This window comes from Euwallacea similis, chromosome 1 (assembly GCF_039881205.1).
Source record: "Euwallacea similis isolate ESF13 chromosome 1, ESF131.1, whole genome shotgun sequence".
Classification (NCBI taxonomy): Eukaryota; Metazoa; Arthropoda; class Insecta; order Coleoptera; family Curculionidae; genus Euwallacea; species Euwallacea similis.
The window spans coordinates 1,323,227-1,344,275 of record NC_089609.1 but is presented as its reverse complement, the minus strand read 5'-3'; the positions used below and the strand labels follow the sequence as shown (position 1 = coordinate 1,344,275).

The 21,049-nt window shown below is 37.3% G+C and overlaps 5 protein-coding genes and 1 long non-coding RNA gene across 8 annotated transcripts; 2 read left to right on the top strand and 4 right to left on the bottom strand.

The window, feature by feature from the left end:
* Positions 1-55: 55 nt before the first annotated feature.
* On the bottom strand, positions 56-2,824 carry RhoGDI (rho GDP-dissociation inhibitor). Its single transcript, XM_066405666.1, has 5 exons — positions 2,637-2,824; positions 1,650-1,839; positions 1,294-1,518; positions 525-770; positions 56-465 (listed from the first exon to the last, which is right to left on the bottom strand). The coding sequence occupies exons 2-4, from the start codon at positions 1,828-1,830 to the stop codon at positions 571-573; spliced, it is 606 nt and encodes a 201-aa protein (XP_066261763.1). The 5' UTR covers positions 1,831-1,839; positions 2,637-2,824; the 3' UTR covers positions 56-465; positions 525-570.
* Positions 2,825-3,156: 332 nt separating this feature from the next.
* Positions 3,157-4,991, top strand: LOC136408990 (dnaJ homolog subfamily C member 28). 2 transcript variants are annotated; one of them, XM_066390247.1, is made up of 6 exons: positions 3,159-3,373; positions 3,424-3,555; positions 3,764-3,859; positions 3,919-4,118; positions 4,172-4,319; positions 4,369-4,991. In XM_066390247.1, exons 1-6 carry the CDS (start codon positions 3,266-3,268, stop codon positions 4,786-4,788), a joined length of 1,104 nt encoding a protein of 367 aa, XP_066246344.1. In that variant the 5' UTR covers positions 3,159-3,265; the 3' UTR covers positions 4,789-4,991. The 2 variants fall into 2 exon arrangements, with proteins under 2 accessions (XP_066246353.1, XP_066246344.1); XM_066390256.1 differs by lacking the exon at positions 3,424-3,555 and having other exon boundaries at positions 3,157-3,373.
* LOC136409002 (SUZ RNA-binding domain-containing) lies at positions 4,882-6,953 on the bottom strand. Its single transcript, XM_066390269.1, has 4 exons — positions 6,671-6,953; positions 6,499-6,551; positions 6,194-6,439; positions 4,882-5,956 (listed from the first exon to the last, which is right to left on the bottom strand). Exons 1-4 carry the CDS (start codon positions 6,734-6,736, stop codon positions 5,848-5,850), a joined length of 474 nt encoding a protein of 157 aa, XP_066246366.1. The 5' UTR covers positions 6,737-6,953; the 3' UTR covers positions 4,882-5,847.
* A 688-nt stretch (positions 6,954-7,641) lies between these two features.
* hob (hobbit) lies at positions 7,642-19,219 on the bottom strand. 2 transcript variants are annotated; one of them, XM_066398169.1, is made up of 38 exons: positions 19,031-19,219; positions 18,853-18,979; positions 18,349-18,549; positions 18,032-18,295; positions 17,731-17,970; positions 17,457-17,678; positions 17,079-17,406; positions 16,895-17,019; positions 16,677-16,831; positions 16,490-16,623; positions 16,158-16,440; positions 15,944-16,110; positions 15,638-15,882; positions 15,440-15,589; positions 15,262-15,384; positions 15,024-15,200; positions 14,737-14,971; positions 13,198-13,362; positions 12,952-13,152; positions 12,707-12,900; positions 12,491-12,650; positions 12,239-12,427; positions 11,276-11,469; positions 11,071-11,226; positions 10,899-11,018; positions 10,637-10,853; positions 10,376-10,585; positions 10,173-10,321; positions 10,047-10,122; positions 9,872-9,993; positions 9,396-9,671; positions 9,113-9,342; positions 8,912-9,059; positions 8,770-8,863; positions 8,317-8,717; positions 8,158-8,262; positions 8,025-8,099; positions 7,642-7,822 (listed from the first exon to the last, which is right to left on the bottom strand). In XM_066398169.1, exons 1-38 carry the CDS (start codon positions 19,084-19,086, stop codon positions 7,763-7,765), a joined length of 6,774 nt encoding a protein of 2,257 aa, XP_066254266.1. In that variant the 5' UTR covers positions 19,087-19,219; the 3' UTR covers positions 7,642-7,762. The 2 variants fall into 2 exon arrangements, with proteins under 2 accessions (XP_066254266.1, XP_066254274.1); XM_066398177.1 differs by lacking the exon at positions 8,025-8,099.
* Positions 13,579-14,727, top strand: LOC136414269 (uncharacterized). Its single transcript, XR_010752536.1, has 3 exons — positions 13,579-13,763; positions 14,178-14,473; positions 14,531-14,727. It is a non-coding gene; the product is annotated as an uncharacterized lncRNA (long non-coding RNA).
* Positions 19,220-19,518: 299 nt separating the features above from the next.
* mRpL50 (mitochondrial ribosomal protein L50) lies at positions 19,519-20,945 on the bottom strand. The gene is made up of 4 exons (XM_066396199.1): positions 20,819-20,945; positions 20,564-20,667; positions 19,739-20,061; positions 19,519-19,678 (listed from the first exon to the last, which is right to left on the bottom strand). Exons 1-4 carry the CDS (start codon positions 20,876-20,878, stop codon positions 19,557-19,559), a joined length of 609 nt encoding a protein of 202 aa, XP_066252296.1. The 5' UTR covers positions 20,879-20,945; the 3' UTR covers positions 19,519-19,556.
* Positions 20,946-21,049: the final 104 nt, after the last annotated feature.

The following is a 21,049-nucleotide window of genomic DNA, read 5'->3' as shown; positions in this document are numbered from 1 at the left end:
GATAAGGAAATATTGAATAATTAAAGGGTGAAATATTACAAAAAAAAAAACCATCTTACTATTTTAAAGTATGATGTATGCCAAAAACACAGAATTACTGATAAAGCAAAATACAAATACAATAACAAAATATTGTTCATTAAAATGGGAATATGTATTGCTTATTACACTCAAAAACAGCATTGAGGCAAATCGCAAAAAATTGCCTCTAATACTAGGATTAAAAGCCCTTAAGCTAAACTTTCCTGAGTGTACAAAAGGCATTTTCGATATATGTAAAACGATGCTTTACGAGCAGCGTTAACGGCAGCAAGAGCCGAGTTATAAACCCCGTAAGATTACGGAAAAGACTCGAAAATGTACGGCATATAAAAATCGGGTAAAAACACTTCACAATATCTAAGTCTAATATTGTTTGATTTTTAATACTTCTCATCACTTATGGTAATTATTTTGCCACAAAACCTGGAAAAAAATGAGTTTCATTTGAAAAAAAAACGATAAAACCAAAATATACACCTCACCTTTAAAAAAATAATAAAATTTCATTAAGCACCCAAAAGATCCAGTTTAGTCCTTCCAGTCCTTCTTAATTTCGAACGTCCACTCCCACTTGAGGTGTTCATTTTTGTCATCGTCAGTAAACAAAGAGTGAACAGTGTAAGAACCTCTCGCCATCATTCCTGAAGGAGCGTCCTCAGATGGAGTAGTGTAGGATTGGATTTCGGTTTTGGGGGCATAGGACCCAACCATGTGGGTCATTTTATCCACTAGAAAAATCATTATTGGAAATGTATAGAGAATTTTTATGAGTTGAGTCACACAAAGATGACATAAAAAGAAAAAGAAGGGAGGACATAATAAAAGACGTTTTAGTGGTTTGATTTCGGTTTTTGTTCAGGATTTTCGCTAATTTCCTGAATATTCTGAAGCTTTATAGATTCGTGCAGAAGGTGGAAATCAAACCTTAAAGCTCTGTTATTAAATATCATTATAACCTCGTTCTTCCGCTTTTTAATTAAATCAATAGGCATATTTGTTTAATAAAAGAATACCAGACATTTCTTGTACTTCCAAATAAGTGAAACAAAACAACATATCTCCCGACAAATAAAACAATGCCAAGTCGTCTTAAATAGCCATCAGCAATTGCTGTAGAACTTTTATTAATCACCAATATGCTGATAACATATTAATTACACCATTATCCTATAATATGGTTTAACAAGGCTGAATATAGCGCACCTATCAAGATTAATCACCTTGGAATAAAGAATTCATTTGAAGACTTACCAGGAATCCCCATTTTACTAGTTTTCTGAACGTACTTCAATCCATGCACAATCTCCCTCTGAACAAAGAACTCGATTCTGATCTTGTAGGACACCCCCTCCTTGATTATAAAAGTCTCCTTTTTCAACTTCGAGAGGTCTCCAGCCAAATCAAGAGACAGTTCAGGACGATCGTTTGGCACCAAGACTAGACGTTTTACTATAACTTTCCTTGGATTATCTGGCTCTGGAATAGTATAAATTAATTACTGTTAAGTAAACTAGATATTTACTGCACTTTATTCAGATAAGTCCATGATAAATTTATTGAATATTGAATTAGGAGCAATCTGTGGAATAATAGTAATTATTACTTACCCACAATAATAGGTCCTGCTTGGGCCTGCCCTAGAAGGGCCTCCTTGTATTTCCTCAAGCTCTCATCTTCTTGATCAATTTCCAAAAGTTCAGAGATAGATTTTTCTGGAGGGGGTTTGTAACTGGTGTCTGGCTCCTTGTCCAAATCTTCAGGGGTGGTTACTTGGTCTGTGTCAGCCATTTTAGATTACTAGTGGAACAGAGATAGAGTGAAATATTGTCAGGAGTAGAGTAAACTCAAGTTTTGAATAGAGCTTTCCAGGTATTTGAGAGTAGAGCCAAATTTAGTTTAGTAGATTAAGTTGACATTATGTGGTGACAGACAAAATAGTAGAGAAAAAAATTTTTTTGAGAATATGTAGATAGAGGCAAAGGATCACTGTTAGCTTTCGTTAAATAATTTATCAATAACCACAGACTTAATTCTAAACAAATATGAGGAGGGGAATCAGTGAGCTCTATTTAAATATCTATTGCAATTTAACTAAAATCCAATACAATGTAAATTATGTAGAGTAGTCACATAGCAATGCCAAAAATCTGTGGATACTTAATTAAAACAGCAATAAGTTTCTTGTCACTTGGAACAGGAAAAGCTCCAATTATTCTCTCCAGTTTCACTGAAAATAAACACAGAAGTACAAAAGGCAGGGAGATTTGTTGTGAGGAAAATGGTCTATTTTTAACAGGGCAATAAAATCCTTTTCGTTACAGAGTGTTTAGAATAATGGGATTAAAGGATTAATTTTACTGTTTTTCACATAGGAATTCGTAGAAACAACTTCTGAAGTTGTAAACTGGAACTCTTTTTAAAGTGTTTCAGTCACCTTATCAGTATGCAAGCCTGGATATCTATTACTCACTTGGTTTTGATAACAAGATCTATAACCACAGAAATTCTTTTTAAGTACACGGCATTTCGTATTATAAAAATGCTAAAGTAGGAATTGATAGTAAATATACTATACTATATTGCTGATTACTTACCTTAGTAGAAAATTATATACAAAACAATGAAAAGGCACTTGAACTGGCGATTTCCGGCAGGATGGGTGTATGCCCCCTAACCAGCAAATAATCTGGAGAATTGTGTTGCTCGCGCAGGATCCAAAAATCCTGCAACCTGTAGACATGCGCTTTCGCTCTGAAGGAACCCGTAACAACGTCCCTTCGCTTTTAGGTTTAATTGGAAAATTAAAGTGTAAGCTTTCAACTTTCGCAAATTAGCTTGAATCTATAGATATCTTGAGAACGAAAAAAAAAAATAGCAAACGTCCGAATTTCTCGTTGCAAAATAGTGGTAAAAATTTGAAAAATAACTGACAAGTAAACAAATAAGTGTCACTTGTTTTAAGAAACGAAGGTAAAAGTCAATGTCACTAGACGATTTCTCAACTACACCTTTTCAACTCCAACTGCAGTCTTCAACATCAAAAACACCATAACTTTGAAACCTGACACCAAACGTCAAAGACATATGTTTTTGCGTTTTGTTTGAATTTTCCTACAAATATTTATAAATTTTTCCTTTTAATTTAAGTTGATACATTCTGCACCAAGTGCAAGACCATCCAAGAACAACTATTAGACAAAACCATGCCAATTACCAGACTCAAATGGCTTTAATTTTAGTGAAATCCGGGTTATTGAGAGGTCGTTTACCCGTCACCCACATCTATAATGCAGTCCGCCACAGGAAGATTGCAGAAGAGCAGGAATACAAGGTAAATGTTTGTTTGAAAATGTCCAAGTTTTGATTATACTGTGTCAGTAGCGATGCTTCAAAATACTTGAGATTGATGAGTCCAGCGATCATGAACAAATAAGATCTGCTTATCTGGCCCTGGTAAAGAGGTATCATCCAGATAGTGGAACTGAGGAATCAGATGTAAACAAGTTTCATGAAGTATGTGATTTGTACTTTATATTGATGGGTGTTTTAGAGCAAATTCTTATAGATTTTTGAAGTGCATGAGTTGTAATTTTTTACCTCAACAGTGGGTTACTTGGGAAAATCCACTGCTCCTCCAGATTAAGTTATTGGACACATATATATTGCCTTTTCTCTTAAATTTTATTTGAACATACATTATTCACATTAATGTCTCTCGTAGATTGACCAGGCTTTCAAAACCATAATGCTCAAAAATTCTAAAGAAAGATGGGATGTTCTGGAGGAAAGTGATAATGTACAGGAACAAGAAATTAAGGTCTCCTCTCATCTCTCTTTTTTACAATTTAAATAACTAACCATCAAATTTATGCATAGCACACAGCTCCGCAACATCGGCAATATTTAAGTTACAACGGAATAGGCTCTGGTAATCCCTTCCAAAGAGAAAAGCAATACAGTAAAGTTAGAGCAATAAAAGCGGCTGAAAATGTCTACAACCACCGAATATCCAAAGTGACCGCGGACGAACGTGCTTTAATGGCAAAAGTTCCTTTAAAACACAAAATAAAAACCAAGTACGTTTTTGGGGATGTCCTTGTTAAGGGTAAAGTTTAATAGAAATGTACAGGTATGGGTTTGAGAGATTGGTCGAAGATTTAATTCAGGAATCAATATCAAAAGGGGAGTTTAGCAATTTAAAAAATTTCGGGAAGCCTCTGCCAGAGCACATTAACAAAAACCCGTACGTGGACTTCATTACCCATAAACTAAACGAGGTAAGTACAACTATTTTTCATCAACAAAGCGCAATTTCAATGTCTTTAGGTGCTAATAGACAATGGATTTACCCCAGAGTGGATCTTGCTACAAAAGGAAATCCGGGAAGAGGCGGCTTTGCTGCGCAAACAGCTCTTTGCCGCGAGGCAATATTTCGGCCCATATCCGCTTACTGTCGAAGACAACATCGACTGGAGCGAAAAGGTCTACGAGTTCAAGAAAGTGGTGAATCAAATTAACATGAAAATCGCCAAGTTTAATTTGGTTGTGCCGATCCTCAATAAACAGATGCTGCAAATTAGTCTGGAAAAGGAGGCTCAGCAGGCAATGATCAGGGGAAACGGGTATAAGGACTTACGGTACGACGGGCCCGACCCGAAGAAACGAGGCAATGAGAAGCAGCTGCCAAAACCGAGTGAGACTGTAAATATATTTAGGATTATTGATTTTATTTTTAAGCCTAAATGAATATGTGTAAAATTGTAGAAAATATTGTTAATGTTGTTAATACACTTGGGCGATAATGAACGGGTTTTTTATAATCTGAGATAAAAACAACTGAAAATTAAGGCTAATTTATTTCATAATGGTAGTTGTCATTTTAAGATTATTCATTTTTATAATACAATTACACTACAGTATAAAATATATACAAAGCTGATAGTCTGAAATGAAGGTGATATGCATGGAATGATAATAATGTGAGATTAATCTGCGAATTTATAAAATTTCATCGGGAAAAAGTGAAATTAAACAGCATTGCACATTTTCATTTTAGTTAAGAAAATATTTATTTCTCTCTGAATCTGTGACCATATCATCCTGAGGCCAACTAACTAACAGTGCACAGCTCAACGAATGGCAAAAAGAGCATTTGGGGTCACTGAGCGAACAGTTTATCAAATGAGATGAGCCAAGTTTCCGATTAAGATAAAGTATGATAAAAGTTGCCTTTTTCTCCATGGTCACAGAAAAGGCAATCTCCCTACGATTGTGCGGTAAAGTAGCAAGACAAGTAAGTTGACATAAGTGCACTCATGAGAAAAATATTGTGCTTATCACGTGCGAGAGTGCCCACATCACTCGATTACTAACTGAATTCCACTTGGCCTTGTTCAGCCCACAGCAATCAGCGTGCGGTGGAGGAACCACTTTCCGCACTTGGTCAGTAGATAACTATACCTTGAATTTTCACTTTTCCTAAACCCCACTTTTAACTTAGAGCAGACCTTCAAAAACCATTAAATCGGTAATTAAATGAACAATAATAATTCAATGAAATAAATGAAGTAATAGTTGTGCCCGTTTTTAGATCTTCATATTAGACACTACACCTGTTGTTAAAATGGAGATTTCGCGAGATGAACTATGTAAAACTGGGGTATAGAAAGGCCTTAGAACCTGAATGATTTAAGAACATGCGGGCTCTAACAATAAAGCACACAAGAAAATGACTGAGGAAAAACAGTGATTTTTTTTACTTAACTATACCAAAACTATACATAACAAAAAATTTAACAGCTTTCACTACCTTCGAATATTAAATCCATTTGATCCATCAGGCCCCCTTGGCATTCTTATTAAATTTTCTGCTTCAGATGTTTTAGGCTTTACATCAGGTTTTACTATGCATATTCTAAAAAAATGCTACTTAAAAATAATGTGACTGACCCTAACGAAACGTAAATTACCTAAGGCGATGTTGGCGAGCAACTGGTAGGTGTCTAAATTAATATGTTTTTCCTTCATTTCATTCATGTGTTAAATGAGGACAAAACATACCAATTTGGGGTACCAAACACAGCTGTTTGCCAGCAGCAATTGCCCCTAATGTACTTTCTACTCTGTTACAACAAATAGGAAAGGCACCTACCTTTCCTCAGGTTTCTCTGAGCTAGACTCTCCTAATATCCTAAGGCGTGCCTTCGCATATTCCTGTTCCCTTTGCTGCAGCGTCTTTTTTGGCACTGCCATTTTATTATCATTGGTCACAGGAACCCACTTTGGGGGTCTTTTCAAGATCTTGACTGCTGGCTCTGTAGAGACATACTGAGATCTAAGTGCATCATCACCTGTCAACGTTACCGTGATGGGACCTTTGTTGATATTACCATTTATACTAAAATGGCAAAAACGCATTAACTGGCAATACTGGGGGGGCATGGTGGACTACGTTACCTTCTTTCGTCTAAGCTGGGCATAATTAACTGATTGAATTTCTGTTCCAAGACCTAAAAAAAGCCTCAAAATAACCTCAAATTCTTGGAAACTTTCACTTTTTGTGGAACATATTGCAAGGACAATATATGAGGGGGGTTTGTTAGGGGACTAAAGAAAGTTGTGTACTTACGTCTGTCTCTTCAATTTCTTCCCAATTATCAATTTCTAGGGCTTCATCCTGCTGTTTAGCAGCCATGGCTGGAGCCAATTGCCATCCACATGTCAAAATTTTGTGTTGATTTAAGCGAAGAAACGCGAATTCAAGCTGGAATCATCTTTCAACAAAAAATTACTGGCACTGTATCGTCTTCATTTCAACCCTAAATTCGCATGAAACGAGCGTGGGTCTGTAAATAGACAGTTGAAGTGCATCACAAATCATAGAAATATAGTACCAGAAACAAGGAGCGATGAGGAAAAGAGATAGTAGCTGTTGTAGATCGTATCTTGTGTTTCGCTGGCACTAAGTCGGGATGCATTATTCTCTCTTTGTCGCACTGCTCGGGAACATTTTGATAGATGCCGCCACTGGGTGGACAACAAAGCAACACTGTCAACGAGTAGGCAACGCTGGCCACGGCTATAATGTCGTATTCCTTCACTATAGATGGCGTGTCGATTGACATTTCCTGTTAGATTGCCGGTAAGTCACATGCGACGTACCTGCTCAACTGTGCAAAACAAACAAAGACAACAATAAATTGTGCCAGCTCAGCTTAACCATTGAATCATCGGTTTAATGGTTTAAATATTTCACAATTTCGCGTCTTAGTCATTCCATTACAAACGCTCGTGTAGGTCTGATGGCGAATTTGCTGTTTCTTTAGTTTCATTTTTGAACCTTTTATTCTTTTTTGCAGTGACTGTCTAATAATTCTCTTCAGTACTACTCGCGCCTTTCTTCAGGATTTTTACTATAAAATAGTTCGTGAAAGTATGGCCCCCTTGGGGCCTGGATAGGAGGATGTGCCACGCTTATGGCCTGTTTTATGCCTGAGGATGAAGAGGGACGGCTGCATGTGCAAGACCATAACGTGTCCTTAACCAATGCTTACAGGAGAACTAATAAATCCAATTCGCATTTGTTCGGTATTCAAAACAAGTTTTAATATATAAGAAAATATAGGCTCAACATTTAGGTAAAATTTCTCTAACATTTAGTACCTACCTAAAATAAATAATAAAGCTTCAAATACCACATGGTAAAAAGTATCCTAACAAATCATTTTCCAAGTTTAAACACGCCAGTAACTCCTTTACGAATGCTCCTATTTTCTGGTGCCTAAAAACAAAAAATATTACCAAACCTAATACTGGACCAAAGAATTTTATTTGTAAACCAGAATTCTTTGGTAAACCCCATAATTTATGATTGCCAATAAGTGTGTTATAATATGTTAATTTGAAGTTCCCTTCTACACTTAAAAGAGCCACATGCAAAAAAACAGAACATACACATAATGAAGGTAAGACTGACTACCTACTTCTTCATATTGTGAATCTTCAATGGGTGTTAGTGTTGTTAGTGTTACCTTTTCCTCAAAATTCCTTGTTTTATGCTGAAATTTTCCAAAGGAAAAGCAGTTAAATTCCATCTAAAACACTACCCAAACTTACGTGTCTAGAACCCAGAAGCATCTTTGCCTTGTCTTCTTCCTGAGGAGCTGAACTGTCCTCCAGGTTTCCAGTATTGCGTTTTAACTGCAGTTTTTGTTTGATGGCCTTTACAAATGCTCATTAATACACATGTATTTCGTTCAAACAATGTGTTCTTACCTGAGAAACTATGACTTTCTTTGTATCGTTTCTAATGGCAATTAGTAAATCTAGCCAAGTCCAAGTCATATTATGATACTCTAAGGTAGGAATCACTATGGACACGTCTCGTAAGTCCTCCAAATTTTTTTCTTTGGTTCCTTTGTAACTGACTTTGACCGGAACTTCCGGCATTTTTATATAAACAAACAGTTTGTTTTTCTCCGCTCTTTCCTTCATTTTCTCCACATCATCAATGTGCACATAAAAATTGGAATCTCTGCTCTTTTTAGACTTTCCTTTCTTGTTTTTAACTTCAGCATCCCCATCTTCGCTGGCTCGATCATTGAAATCCGTTGCTTCGGCGTCTCGCTCGGGGAAACTAAACTTCATCATTGTGTTGTAGAATTTCTTAGTGAGTCCTTTAATACTTATGATGTTTCTTAATGTCTCAATTATAATTTTATCATTTACCTATTGTTAAAGGCACCAAGTTGATTTCAAAGTGCTCCTTAACACTTATTCCCCCCACTGGAGGCCTTTCCCTGCAAAATATCCTCAATACTTTCTAAAACATTGAAATTAAACTTTGAATTTCATGGGAATTAAGGTATACTTTATGTTCGATGGGCATATCATACTGAATTTCAGTAGGACATAAAATTTCCTTGTAAATTTCATTTGGCAGCAAGTTGGTCATTCGCAGATAACCCAGCTCTAGTAAATGCTCTACTGAATCGTCAGATTTGGAATTCTTCGTGTACCTACAACGGGAAGTTTTCTGTGCAAATAAGAAAGATTTATTTGATTAACTTACAGGAAATTGCTTAAAACTAAGTCAGCAATACCGATTTGACCGTCCGCTTCTGTAAGCCGCCACTGAGCATGCTTGAAACAAATTTCATTGGCTCTAACCATAATCAACGGTTTATCGCTTCTTGTAGTGGCCAACCTTGCGTTTGCCAGTAACTGTGTCTCCTTATAACAAGACAACATCATGTCTAACTCCTCACTTTGGGCTGTTAAGTTGGTTTTGCAATCATACATCTATAGTAAAAACACATAAATCCAACAAAAGTAATTTTCTATTAGCTTCTCACCAGCCTCTCAAGCCTCCCCAATTCAACTCTCAGCTCCTTATCTTCTGGATTCTCCTCCAAGGCTTTATTAAGCATATAAGTATCCTTTTCCAATCGCCTAAGTTTGTTTATAGTATTTCTGACTATAGTCTGCTTCTCTTGAATTGGTTTTCTTTGGTCCTGAACGCTGTGCAGCTGCAGCTGGAACCGCATTCTTGCCAGTTTTTCCAAAGCTTCCTTTCTGTGAGGCTCGACGTAAAGCAAGAGATTGTTAATTATGTCTAGGAGCATGGCGTACTGGAACAAATATCTTGATTTGCTTCGATTTTAGAAGAATGACTGCCGGTAACTCTGCATGCACTTGAAAGTAGTTGGAAGCTTATTAAAAGCTCTCCAGCTATGTCCACCATAATGTCAATAATATGAGCGGCGAAAGGAAAAAAATTCTGAATTTTTCTTGTGACTGTGGAAACGTCAGTCTGGAAAATAAAACATACTTGTAAAGAATTAGTGCAGACGTCTAAATCATAGTGCATCAGAGTGAAAGCGTCTACTCCTGATTGGCGGCTATCCCAAGGACTAACGTCTTCAGAAGGAGGAGGGGGAATTTCCCCAATTCCTACAGAAATTTAAATGGTTTATTTACAGGAAATCGGGTGGAACTTAGATTACCTTCAGGGTCCACGCTTATGTCTCCGTAGCTGGCATAGTAGAACTCGCATTTGCATCTAGAGACTATTCTTTGAAGCTGGAATTTTTGGGTTCAAATTTAATATAAACAAGAAAATAAAAACATACCTGTCTGGACGTACTGGGACCTACAGTATCACTCACAACGGCACCCACAGAAACGCCACTACCCACCATATTAGGCACCTCGGAAGGCTCCGATATCTCTGCGGATTCCTTCTCTTGGATGTTATCTACTGTGAGCCACATGATATTCTCTGAAATTAAAAGTAAATCAAACTTGTGAATACTTATTTTCGGGGTTTAGCTACCATTGGAATCATTTTCTCCGGCAGCATTCACGGTTGCATAATACTGCATACACTCCAACAATCCAGTCCAAGTGGTCTTCGACACCAGCGTTCTATCTTTCCATGCAGGCCTATGAATTCTTTGTAAAATCTCTGCTTTTGCTGCACTCAGTATAACATAACCATTAGTTTCACAGCCTTTAAGCAACACTTGGCCATTAACCAAAGAAACTATGAAAACAAATCCTTCAAAAGTGTGAAAACAATTTATGAAGAAAATACTTTGCCAGTTCTTGTGTATGATGTCGTCTTCTTGACACGCCTGCACTCCTTGAAGATGCTGCTGCCTGGACACAGCCGAAAGATCGTCGCTGTAAACTATGGAATTATTGTCCACCTCTGAAATTAACTGCTGCAGCATATTTGCCGCTAGTCCTGACTGCACTTTGTTGATGGGGGAAAGAGTATCTTGGACTGCAGAAGCAGCAGATTGGATGCCCTATAAGACTTGAATAGAAAAATATCAAAATTTTGAATTATATACCTGAACTGTGGCATTTGGTGGTGTTCCAGTGGCTTCCGCATTTCTTCTCTTCATTGGTGTTGTATTGGTATCCTTTCTAAACCCTTTCAATGCCTCTGTGGAGAGGTTTTTCTTCATCCTCTTTAATAACAAACTTATTATTTATTTTTATTGAGTGTTAAATTAGTACTACCGTAGTTTTCATAAAGGTGTCGAATAGGGCAAAAGCCACGTTTCTATTGCTCTTCGTCCAAGCTCCCCTCATATCATAAACTACCAACTTATGAGTAGGGGTGTCCTTGTTGCGGTCAGCTTGATTAGGTAGCACTGCCTCTCTCCCGTAAGACACCTAAATATTTAATTGAAAATAGGCATAAATAACCAAAAGCCAACCTTGCCTTGGCCACAGAAAGACAGTAAGTTTTCTCCACCGGTTGCAAACGGGAAGTTTCGATTTCGGATTCGTCCTGCAAGGCGCTTTTCAGCCAAATTTCCGAATCCGCAAGTTCCGAGTTCATGTATACTATGGACCATTCGGCTTTGGGTCGGTGTTTGAGACCGTCGTCGACAGACACCAACGCCAGGGAGTGTTCTAAAATATTTCCAAAATTAGTAGGAATAAAGGCGCAGTCGAATGGAGAGGTAAGTTTAACGCATGGAACAATTGTGGATTTGTCTATTAAAACCGCTGATTGAAAATTTCTAAAAGGTATCGTTGTTTTGTGTATATCTAGTTGTCTATGTAGGTACTTGCACCAGTGAATATACAGGGCAAAGGGTCAATGTTAATGCTCAAACCCAGTGAAAGAATAAATGAATGAAACACTGGTTTACCAAACTTGTCAAAGGCTACTAAAAATACATCTTTCTGAATTTTCTTGTAATTCATCATGAATTTTCATCGCATTTTTTAAGAAAATCCATTTCTTCGAACTACAATATATAACTATCTATGCTTCCTCGTAGCATAAATGCCCTTTTGAGTGATGTCAGCAAAATGTGCGTCAGCTGATGAAGCTAATGCCACACAGTGAGAATTTGTTGTTATGAAAGGTAACATCGGCCCATCATAGAAACCGCACGTATAATAACGGTTTAATTGATTTTCATATATTTTTTCGTAATAATTGTTTATGGAACGTAATTTTAAAAGCCATTGAACTTGAAAACTCTGGTTTTCAACGGAGCTTTATTCGACGTTTTAATGGCCTTATCTGGAAATTTCCTTCACTGCGTTTTCTCCTGATTTCGAAAAAATAATACATAACGATGTTGTCATACTTATCTACTCTCTAATAACCCTCCCGGGACCTTAAATTTCAAACTTCCTATAGCGGATTATCAGAAAAACACCAATTTACCTGAACTTGAAGTTAGTCTACCCCCAAACATCTCACACCCCCGATGCATGGCGAAAGACATCCAGTAGCACACCTGGAATTTGTGCAACCCCACCAGTAAGTTGATTTTCTTGTAATGTCGGCTCAATTGGGGCTTTTTTGAAAACAAATTATTGAAAATCTTGCCTCGTCTGGTAGGTCTCGTAACCCCTGTGTTAACAACCTCATTACTGCCAGAGATTCATGAGAGACATTGAAGTCCTGAAATTTTACCTGATAAAATAAGTTTTAAACTCTCAATCCACCTCAAAGTGCTTCCATAGAGCAGCAAAATGGGGCAGCTATTGAGTGTTGGGTTGGGCGAAGGCTTGGTCTCCAGTACAATGCTGAGGTTTAGGTTTTGGGAGCGAAATGCCCTAAACGAGTCATGGACCTATCAAATATTCGTTTTCAGAGTAGCTAAATCATAATTTCAGTGGTAAATAGTACTTGGTTGCTTGAATATTCGGGAATTTTATCTGGTGCGCAATAAATCACGCTGTGATGGTCATTAGGGTCCGCAAGACAAACCCATTGAAAACCCAGAATCAGCTTTAAATTGGGAAGTTTCAGCAGCTGCACATCATCATATTTTGAGGCTGTTCTCACGAAGATATTGAGATCGCCTTTGAACACTATTTTAGCTGCCAGAAACCGTAAGTTCCAGTCGGATATGCGAGTTTACACATGCTCACCATTGGTCCAATCCATGACGACCTTCTCCCACGTCAATGCCATTTCTTCGGTGGTATTGTACGGATCTAACGAGGCATGCAACAGCACTTGCATTTGCTGAACTACCATGGTTAATCGACCGTGCATTAAAAGCCTCATTTTATCCCAGAATGGTAGAGGAGGCGAAGGATCGCGCGAGGGGGCGCTGATTTGGTTAAAACCTTTTACAACGTTGTAGTTAACTCGTTAGAAAAAGATGAACTCACTGAGATTGCATTGAGCTATAACGGGCTCCCAACACGGCCCAAAGGCATAACTAAAAGACTCAATTTCGCAGGTTAAATCGTAGTAGAATTTCAAAGGTTGCATGCCTCTGGCTACATTGAAGGGTTCAAAAGGCTCTCCTAAATCCACTACAACAATTCTTGTGGCTGTAATCAAGAGACCACCCCATAAGTAATTTACGAAAAAAACAATCATGTTGATGATGTCTAAACTAAGCGTTAAAAGCGATTAGGACGAACATTAGCGATTAGGGTCCTTCAATTCGAACGCTATTACGCCTTAATATGAGTGTCAGGTATCGGTAATAAAGATCTGCGATATGGTGCTTCCTGCCCATTTATGTAACAGAAAAAATTTAATAACAAGGCTGTTATTGCCTATAACTTGTGCAGCTATTACATTAGCGTAATTATTCGGTTTCGGTGGGTCTTCAGAGGAGTAATCGATAGACATTAAAATGCAGTCAAAACTGTTACTTTGCGTTTTATTGATTTTTATTGGTTGCATTGGGGAGAGAAACTGCGAGGAGGAAGTTGAGGCCAAGAGGGTAAGAATTGCACAGTTAGTTTAATGCATGTCTTAACGCTCTTATTAATGTATTTTGTATTCGAATCGTACCACGTTTCTTTAAAACCCTAATTTTACTGCAACAGTGATGTTGTTGTAATGTCGGGGAAATCAGCTTTGAACGACATTCTCTATGCTTGTTCAAAGAATTAAAACATTTACTAAGAAGTACTATGTCCATGTCTGCTCGTGTAACACAGTCCTAAACCCAAAACGTGTAAATAAAATATTGTGTTAAATTTATGTAAGTATAGAACATCTAAACAGGTCATAAAACATCTGCAATAACAAATTCCTAAAGCATGTTTCTTCAGAGATAAATACCTACTACTAGGCGGTAAGTCTGCATGTTTTAATTGCCCTAGACACTATAATAATTGGGGCTTGTTTTTAGACACCCAGAAGAGCCCTGCTGCAAATACCCTCAGTTCCTGGCATTCCTCCATTGCCACCCTTCAATCAGGTGGACCTGATCATTAAGGCTGCGCAAGAGGCTTGGAAAATTATCCAGCAGATCCCCGTACCGAGATAAAAACCAGAATATCATTTTTTGATATTTCCGTTATAGAGATTGGTTTCTTTCCGACACTTGTAAACTTGCAAGAATCAGAGAAGATGTCTTTTGTATGCACGCTCTTAAATATGTAATAAATCCTGAGTTTGAATATGAATGTGTTTGGTTTATTGGAAGTAATTTTACTCAAGCTGCCCACAATAGAATGATGAAAACTCTAATTTGTTTTTTAGGAACCCAATGCTTTACGGAAATCGCAAAATTTGTCCTTTTTCGACGACGCTTTATCGACCGTAATGGACTGGATATTCAACCTTATCGGCATGGTAATGGACACTCTGGACTCTATAGGAATAGGCAGGCGATAAACTTAACACAGAAATTATGTGGTTCTCGAAATAAACCATGCAAATAAATGACATAAATCAGAGCCTCTCACCTCTTTTCGGTGCCTCCTGCTCAGCCCCAGTAACCTGACCGCTGAGATAAATCTTTCTAATTTCCAGTAGAGGCTGAGGAAAATCACGCAACTGGAATTTCCATTCCTCGCACCGCAAACACATATCTCTGCACCATAACGTGGAAAACTTGATTCCTTCCTCCGGCCAAGGGCTATCTTTATCCAGGTTCTGAATAAGCACTCCCGCGGAATGTTTCACCTCGTCATAGAGCACCTTAAGAGCCAACTGCTAAAAGCTAAAAGCTTCAATCGTTTTCTATTCATACCATGAATTCTACATTGGTCATGCTCCAAGCGAACAACCTGGTTCTTTGAGGGGCTGCCTGGTACATCAGTTTTGACCGCTGAATGTAAATATCCGCGTTTCTTTTCTTTAAAGTGGCGTAAAGCTCCTCTACTTTGCCTGCAGGCATGTGCAGATGGGTTTTCAAAAGTTCCGCGATCTGGAAATATGAATCGCATGCCTGCAATTTAGACATATATGTATATAAAGAGAAAAATCACCTTCTCTTTGAGCATTTTTTGTCTCTTTAAACTCTCGCTGTATTCATCCACTAGCAGCTCAAAATTGTCACGCAGCTTTACTTCGAAAGGATCGTCGCTCATTTCGAGCAAAAACTCTTTTACCTGAAATCTTCATTTTACCAGCAAGAACTTTCAGAAATTGCGCATTATTTTTTACGTTTATTAGAAAGTCTTTAGGACAATTATTGACTGCCTCAATAGGAGTAGCTATTGGTTGTTTTAAATGCACAATCTTCAGCCACTTTACGATAGACAAGAACTGGTTCTGTACAGCCTCAGCATAGTTGTGTTCATAAGGGAACACCACCTAAAATCTCTCCGTTACAATCATGAAATGGATGCTATAGAAATCTACCTTAAAAGATTCGATTTCTACCCAATAAGTCTCAGTGATATTAAAAGGTTCTAGACATTCTGCCTCAAGCCTTTCTAATATGACCTTCTCAGCTTCCTGTTGTTCTTTGAATAACCGTCTCATTGTTAAGCCTGTTACTTGAAAGACATCCGCCCCATCTAGGGCTATGGTAATTGAATTTATCATGTGATTATGGTTTCGTTTGTGCCGGTTACAGTGTGTGTGAAGCGATAGAAGAAGGTCATCTATATTTTTTTATATAGAAAAAGTATAAAACAATGCTTTTTGTATAGAAATAAAAATCACCTAAAGTGATCCTCATATTATGCTCCTCTGAAATACGAACATCAAACTCAACCTTTCCCAATACCCTACAATTAACTACATTCACAGGCAGTCCTTTAGGATCAATTTCTGCGCCTTTAATTTTTGGCAATCTAGCCTTGAAGCTCTTGTAAAACCGCTGAATGTCCCTAAAATTTTTTATTAATACTGTGTAGCTTTTACTAGCGAATCTTACTGGAGTAAAAGCCAAGCTTTCATATGGAAGTTCGTCGACCAATAAACCACGTTATTTTCCCACAAAGAGATGTTGTATTCAACCTTATTATCGTCTTTTTTGCGAATTTCTAAGTGGGAGTTTTTAACGAACACCTTATAATTGAGAATATCTTCCGTTCTAATGCACCGGTAATAGTCTCCAGTATCTTGCAGGGTGAATATTTTAAACTCCTCAAATTTGATGGTGGAAATTCCATTGTTTTTGTCTATGTTAATGATGTCCAGTCTAGACACAAAATACTCTGAAATTTGTGCATAGGAAAAACAGTTCGTTGTATACGGGAAACATACCGTTGTTTTGCGACTGCAAAAAGCAGTTGAAATGGTAGATTACTATGCTGGATGTGAGGCTTAAGTCTGGTTTATCTTCAACAGGCTTTTGGGTGAACCAGCTTTTTAACTTGAATTTATATTGCAGGAAGGACCTTAAAAACCAAAGTCGTTGTTTAACTACTACTAATACATTTTTATGACATACTTTAAAACTAAAAGCACAAAATCGGCTAATTCTGTAGACCATTCCAACTGTATAGTGTCGAGCAGTGAATACAACTTTACATCTTTGTCTTCCGAAGTGCAGAATTTAATTACGCACATGCCAACATAGACTGGGGTGCCCCAAACATGCATAACCTGGCGAAGGTAATTTTACTTCCAATAATCTTGGGATTAGTTTTAGAGTTTTAGTAGAAATACCTTTGAAATATTTATGTCATGGTTCCACTCCTTAAAAGACCACCACAGGGAAGCAATCAACAATTCTGTTTGAAAATGGCGGTCACTCAAAAGCAAGTTGGCTAAATCTGAGTCATATGTAGAACCTAAAACTCACCTCATTATGAACCTACTTAGTAAAATTCAGGATATAATAATAACAAACCTCTGCTTTTCTGAACCTGATCCAGGATCAACCGCAGTTTACTAAACCCAATGGATGAAACATAATTGTTCTCCAATTTGACTACAACTCTAACATTAGTAACTTCACCATAAAAATTTATGGAAAAATTCTTGATTAGTGCTTCAAACATGGAATAAGGCTTTGCTTGAGAAATTACTTTGTGCTTTGTTTTTTCTTTAGGCACTTCAAAATTGGGATTTGGTTGGGTCCAAAAATTGTACCGGACCCACATGAACATTACCTCATGATTGTAGGTGAATAGCAGATCTTGATGTTGTAGATAGATGTTCACAATTTTATTTTTGACCTGCAAAATCTTTAATGAGGAAATTTTCCATAATATTTACTTAAACATACTTTGGCCTCTACATTGATTTTTGTTAACATCACAGTTCTGTCATTTTCATTCTTCAAATCTAAGCTAAAATTGCTCAAAGAGAAGTTCATTAAGACTCCTTCAGAGTTTGTGGTGATAAGTTTATAATTTAAAGCTAGAGATTCTAATGCTGCTGTATAATCTACACTTCCAGAGGCAGCAAAACCACTGAGAGATGTATCATCAATGTGCAAGGAAAAATTCTAAAATAACCACAGATCAGATTTAAAAATTATTCAAAATAATAGATTTAACCTTGGGGACAATAGGTTGAATTTTTTCAAAAATTTTTTCATCAAACTCTTCAAGTTCCTCTCTCTCATTCATGAGTGTATGCAGCTCTCTGAAGCTTTTACTTTCAAATACAACACTTCTCCTTTTCTTTGATTTGCCAATTTTTTTAGGCACTTCTTTGCTGACTTCAGAATTAATAAACAGTGAATAAAAACCACTGCAAATTGACGCTCTGTTGTGCGACATTTTAACATCCAATTTCTGAAATTTAGACACTGTTTGAATCAAGAGTTTCACCCCCGCCTTTCAAGTCTGAACATACTTCAACTGAAAGTGGTCCTTGAGCCACAAGCACAGTCTCCATGGTGATCCCAAAAGAAAATTCTGCAAGTTTAGTGGGAGCTTCAGGTTCAGCTTTTTTTAGGATACTAATATAGGCATCACTGATATTCAGAGTCACCAGGAGAGATTTGGCATTCTTTAAGATGCTTCCATCAATGTGAAGGTCTTTAGGGAGCACTTGCAAGAGACATTCCTTGTCTAATTGGATGAGGGCTGATATGTTATATACATGAACTGCCATAAACTAAAGTTACAGTTTGTAAGCTGCAGAAAGGTTTGAGGATCAATGGTAATCACCTGAGCAAAACTGTTAATGAAATGTGGAACTTTTTTTTCACGAAAATCTCCAATTTCAGAGCTAGTTTCAGGTGAGTTTATGGAATTGGGTGGATTCAGAGTGAGCTGCTTTTTAATTGTAACATCTTTAACTACTAAAGTGATGAGTTTGGTCAGTTCAGAGTTTAAGAAACTGCTTTTGATGCCAACTTCTTGTATTTGCTAGAGAAATAATGGTTCTTAATAAAAGAAAAAATTAAATGTATTTAAAAATGAAAAAAATTATTCAACCCAAAGGCTCTGGCAAATGTCAATATAAATGGCATAGTGGTGCAAATCAATTTAATTAGGTATCACAAACCAATGCAGATATTGTTGTGTGTAACATTTTATGACATATTAGTTTAAAATCTATTGATTTACACAATTGTTTTCAAGTAGTATTTACTGTATATTTCTTTTTCAAGCAGCATTGCTGAAACCAATCACTCGCAAGGTGCCAATGTGTTAATAGTTTACACTTACAACAGTATATTCATTTTTTGATATAGTGATATCACATAGTTTCAAATAAGGAACGCTAATTCTTCCTATAACAATAGGAATTTTGTATTTTCGCTCGAAGTACCATGATAGAATGAGGGGTATAACTCTGCAATAAAAGTTTGTGAGTTAAATAAGCAATAATTTGTTGTATTTTTACCTAGAAATGATGTAAAACAATGCAATTAAAACAGCAACAAACACAGCAATACTCATTTTTTGTAATTATGTGAATTCATTTAAATAAATCATCAAAATGGAGAATTATTAAAAGAGAAAATTTATTAATTTAATATTTATACGGACTGCCGACATTTTTATTTTTTAGAGGTTTTGTTGTGACTTGTGACACACTTCTTTACAGCTGAAATAATTGGTTAAATTCCAAGGCTAAGGTAGACTAGACAGCCGCAAGTTGGACCTGGAATACTCTTCCTTTGTTTATCACGTGTGAAAAAACAAAGATGCAATGATACCCTCGGCAATTGTTCTTATTGGATCAATAATTAGTGAATTTGATGTACACAGGGAGCTCTTAGAACTACGGAGTAGTTTCGGTAAGTAGCGAACCTGAGAGAGATCGCCATCGATGGTAATGGCAACGTAAACGGTAAAAATTTCAGATTTGCAGTAAAAAAACACAAATATAATTTACTCATAAAAATTTAATATTAAATAGATCACAATTACAGAGGAGGGGCTTTAGGCTTTTGTATATGTCCTTTATATTTATTTTTGTACTTAATACCAGTAACGATAGTAGATCTCCCAGGAAAAGCTGTAATACCTTTAAATTTTTGGTCATTTTCTGAAAAAAAAAAAGTTACAAATACTCTTCGTGCATGACTAACACTACAGGGAAACTCACCAGGATTCCACCTGTAATACTCAAATTGAACATGGAGATTTTCCGGCAGTTCCATACTCCTCATTTTATCCAAGGGCGTCCGCGTATCAACAGGCGTTGTGTAAAACTTTAGGACCTGTTCCAGGGTCTCGATCTGGTGTAAGAGGGAATTCGGAATGCTGTGACCTAATTTGACCGCACACGCCGAAAACAACTTAAACCGATCGTTTAGATCAAGGATTTTTGTGTCCAATTGGGTATTGCCCATTACGTCCTTAAATATCTCCGTTAGGGTCATTTCTAGGTCTGGAGGAGGTGTGTAGGGTTTGGTAGGACGGAGAAAACTGGAATTAGTAAAAAATACATGATGTTTTAATTGAGTATGATAAAGTGATTGAGCAGATAAACTGCAGGATAAATCTGTTCATAAGACTGGCACGCGCTGCGTTACTGAATGGTAGAGGTTTTTAAATTTCAAGAACTGTGTTCTTGGTTTTTCATAATAGGTTCTTCCGTTTTACGTATTCACACGTGTCATACAGGAAATTTCCACTATTCGTTTTACTGAAACGTCGGAAATTTCCGGTAATTCTTTAGGAGCCGCAAAAAAAACAAAGAAATGTGCGGCTTCTGATTGGCCAAAGAACGTAGGTGTAACATTTCCCTTGAAAAATAATGTTAAAATGCAAAAAGGACGTTTTTCGAATTTAAGCGCGCAGCCTCAAAAATATCGACCTTAGGTGGCGGCCTCTAACGACGGCCGACCGCACTAAAAGGAAAGCAAGATCGTAATGGCCGCCGGAGCCAGTCGCAGTTGTCAAAAAGGAAAGTAAAGACTGTACACACCCTTTCGCTGCAATAGAATTCATTGTAGAATCCAATTTCGGGGTTGGCTTCCTATCTATGCCCTTCTTCTTTTCCGCTTTGGTGGCGTAAAACCTCGGCAACACCTGCAAAAAAGAAAATAAAGAACGATTTAGAACACTAGTGCGAACGAGTGAAGAAAACTGAGAAACGGACGAGTGACAGTGCTTGAGTGCGCGAACTACAAACCCAAAGATGTGGTACTAGGGTGAAGAACAAATATAAAAAGGTAGTTACATTTTTTGAAGGCAGAATTTGGGCAGTTTTCGAAACTCCATGCCTGAAAAAAGCCGCCATTATTTTCCACTTATTGACAAACTAAATCGAGCTCCCGCTTACGTCAAGTAATGGGCCCGAAACCGTTCGGTTCGGTCGGTGATACTCGATCGAGAAACGTAGGTCGTCGCATACGTCGGCGTATCGGTGAGAAACCATGAAACGTCCCTCGGCCCTGGTTCGGTATTCGAC

Bases quoted from the DNA above. Each gene is read 5' to 3' on its own strand.
- RhoGDI (XM_066405666.1), bottom strand. From the start codon at position 1,830: ATGGCTGACACAGACCAAGTAACCACCCCTGAAGATTTGGACAAGGAG. The intron at 1,519-1,649 runs GTAAGTAATAAT...ATACTATTCCAG, and splicing joins AGCAGGACCTATTATTGTGG to AGCCAGATAATCCAAGGAAA. The intron at 771-1,293 runs GTAAGTCTTCAA...TGATTTTTCTAG, and splicing joins TAGTAAAATGGGGATTCCTG to TGGATAAAATGACCCACATG.
- LOC136408990 (XM_066390247.1), top strand. From the start codon at position 3,266: ATGGCTTTAATTTTAGTGAAATCCGGGTTATTGAGAGGTCGTTTACCC. The intron at 3,374-3,423 runs GTAAATGTTTGT...CTGTGTCAGTAG, and splicing joins CAGAAGAGCAGGAATACAAG to CGATGCTTCAAAATACTTGA. The intron at 4,320-4,368 runs GTAAGTACAACT...CAATGTCTTTAG, and splicing joins TTACCCATAAACTAAACGAG to GTGCTAATAGACAATGGATT.
- LOC136409002 (XM_066390269.1), bottom strand. From the start codon at position 6,736: ATGGCTGCTAAACAGCAGGATGAAGCCCTAGAAATTGATAATTGGGAA. The intron at 6,552-6,670 runs GTAAGTACACAA...GGCTTTTTTTAG, and splicing joins AAGAAATTGAAGAGACAGAC to GTCTTGGAACAGAAATTCAA. The intron at 6,440-6,498 runs GTAACGTAGTCC...TTGCCATTTTAG, and splicing joins CCCAGCTTAGACGAAAGAAG to TATAAATGGTAATATCAACA.
- hob (XM_066398169.1), bottom strand. From the start codon at position 19,086: ATGAGTATTGCTGTGTTTGTTGCTGTTTTAATTGCATTGTTTTACATC. The intron at 16,832-16,894 runs GTATTTCTACTA...TACCTTCGCCAG, and splicing joins ATGACATAAATATTTCAAAG to GTTATGCATGTTTGGGGCAC. The intron at 16,441-16,489 runs GTATGTTTCCCG...CACAAATTTCAG, and splicing joins TTTGCAGTCGCAAAACAACG to AGTATTTTGTGTCTAGACTG.
- mRpL50 (XM_066396199.1), bottom strand. From the start codon at position 20,878: ATGGCGGCTTTTTTCAGGCATGGAGTTTCGAAAACTGCCCAAATTCTG. The intron at 20,668-20,818 runs GTAACTACCTTT...TCTTTTTTGCAG, and splicing joins AAATTCTGCCTTCAAAAAAT to GTGTTGCCGAGGTTTTACGC. The intron at 19,679-19,738 runs GTGAGTTTCCCT...TTTTTTTTTCAG, and splicing joins GTATTACAGGTGGAATCCTG to AAAATGACCAAAAATTTAAA.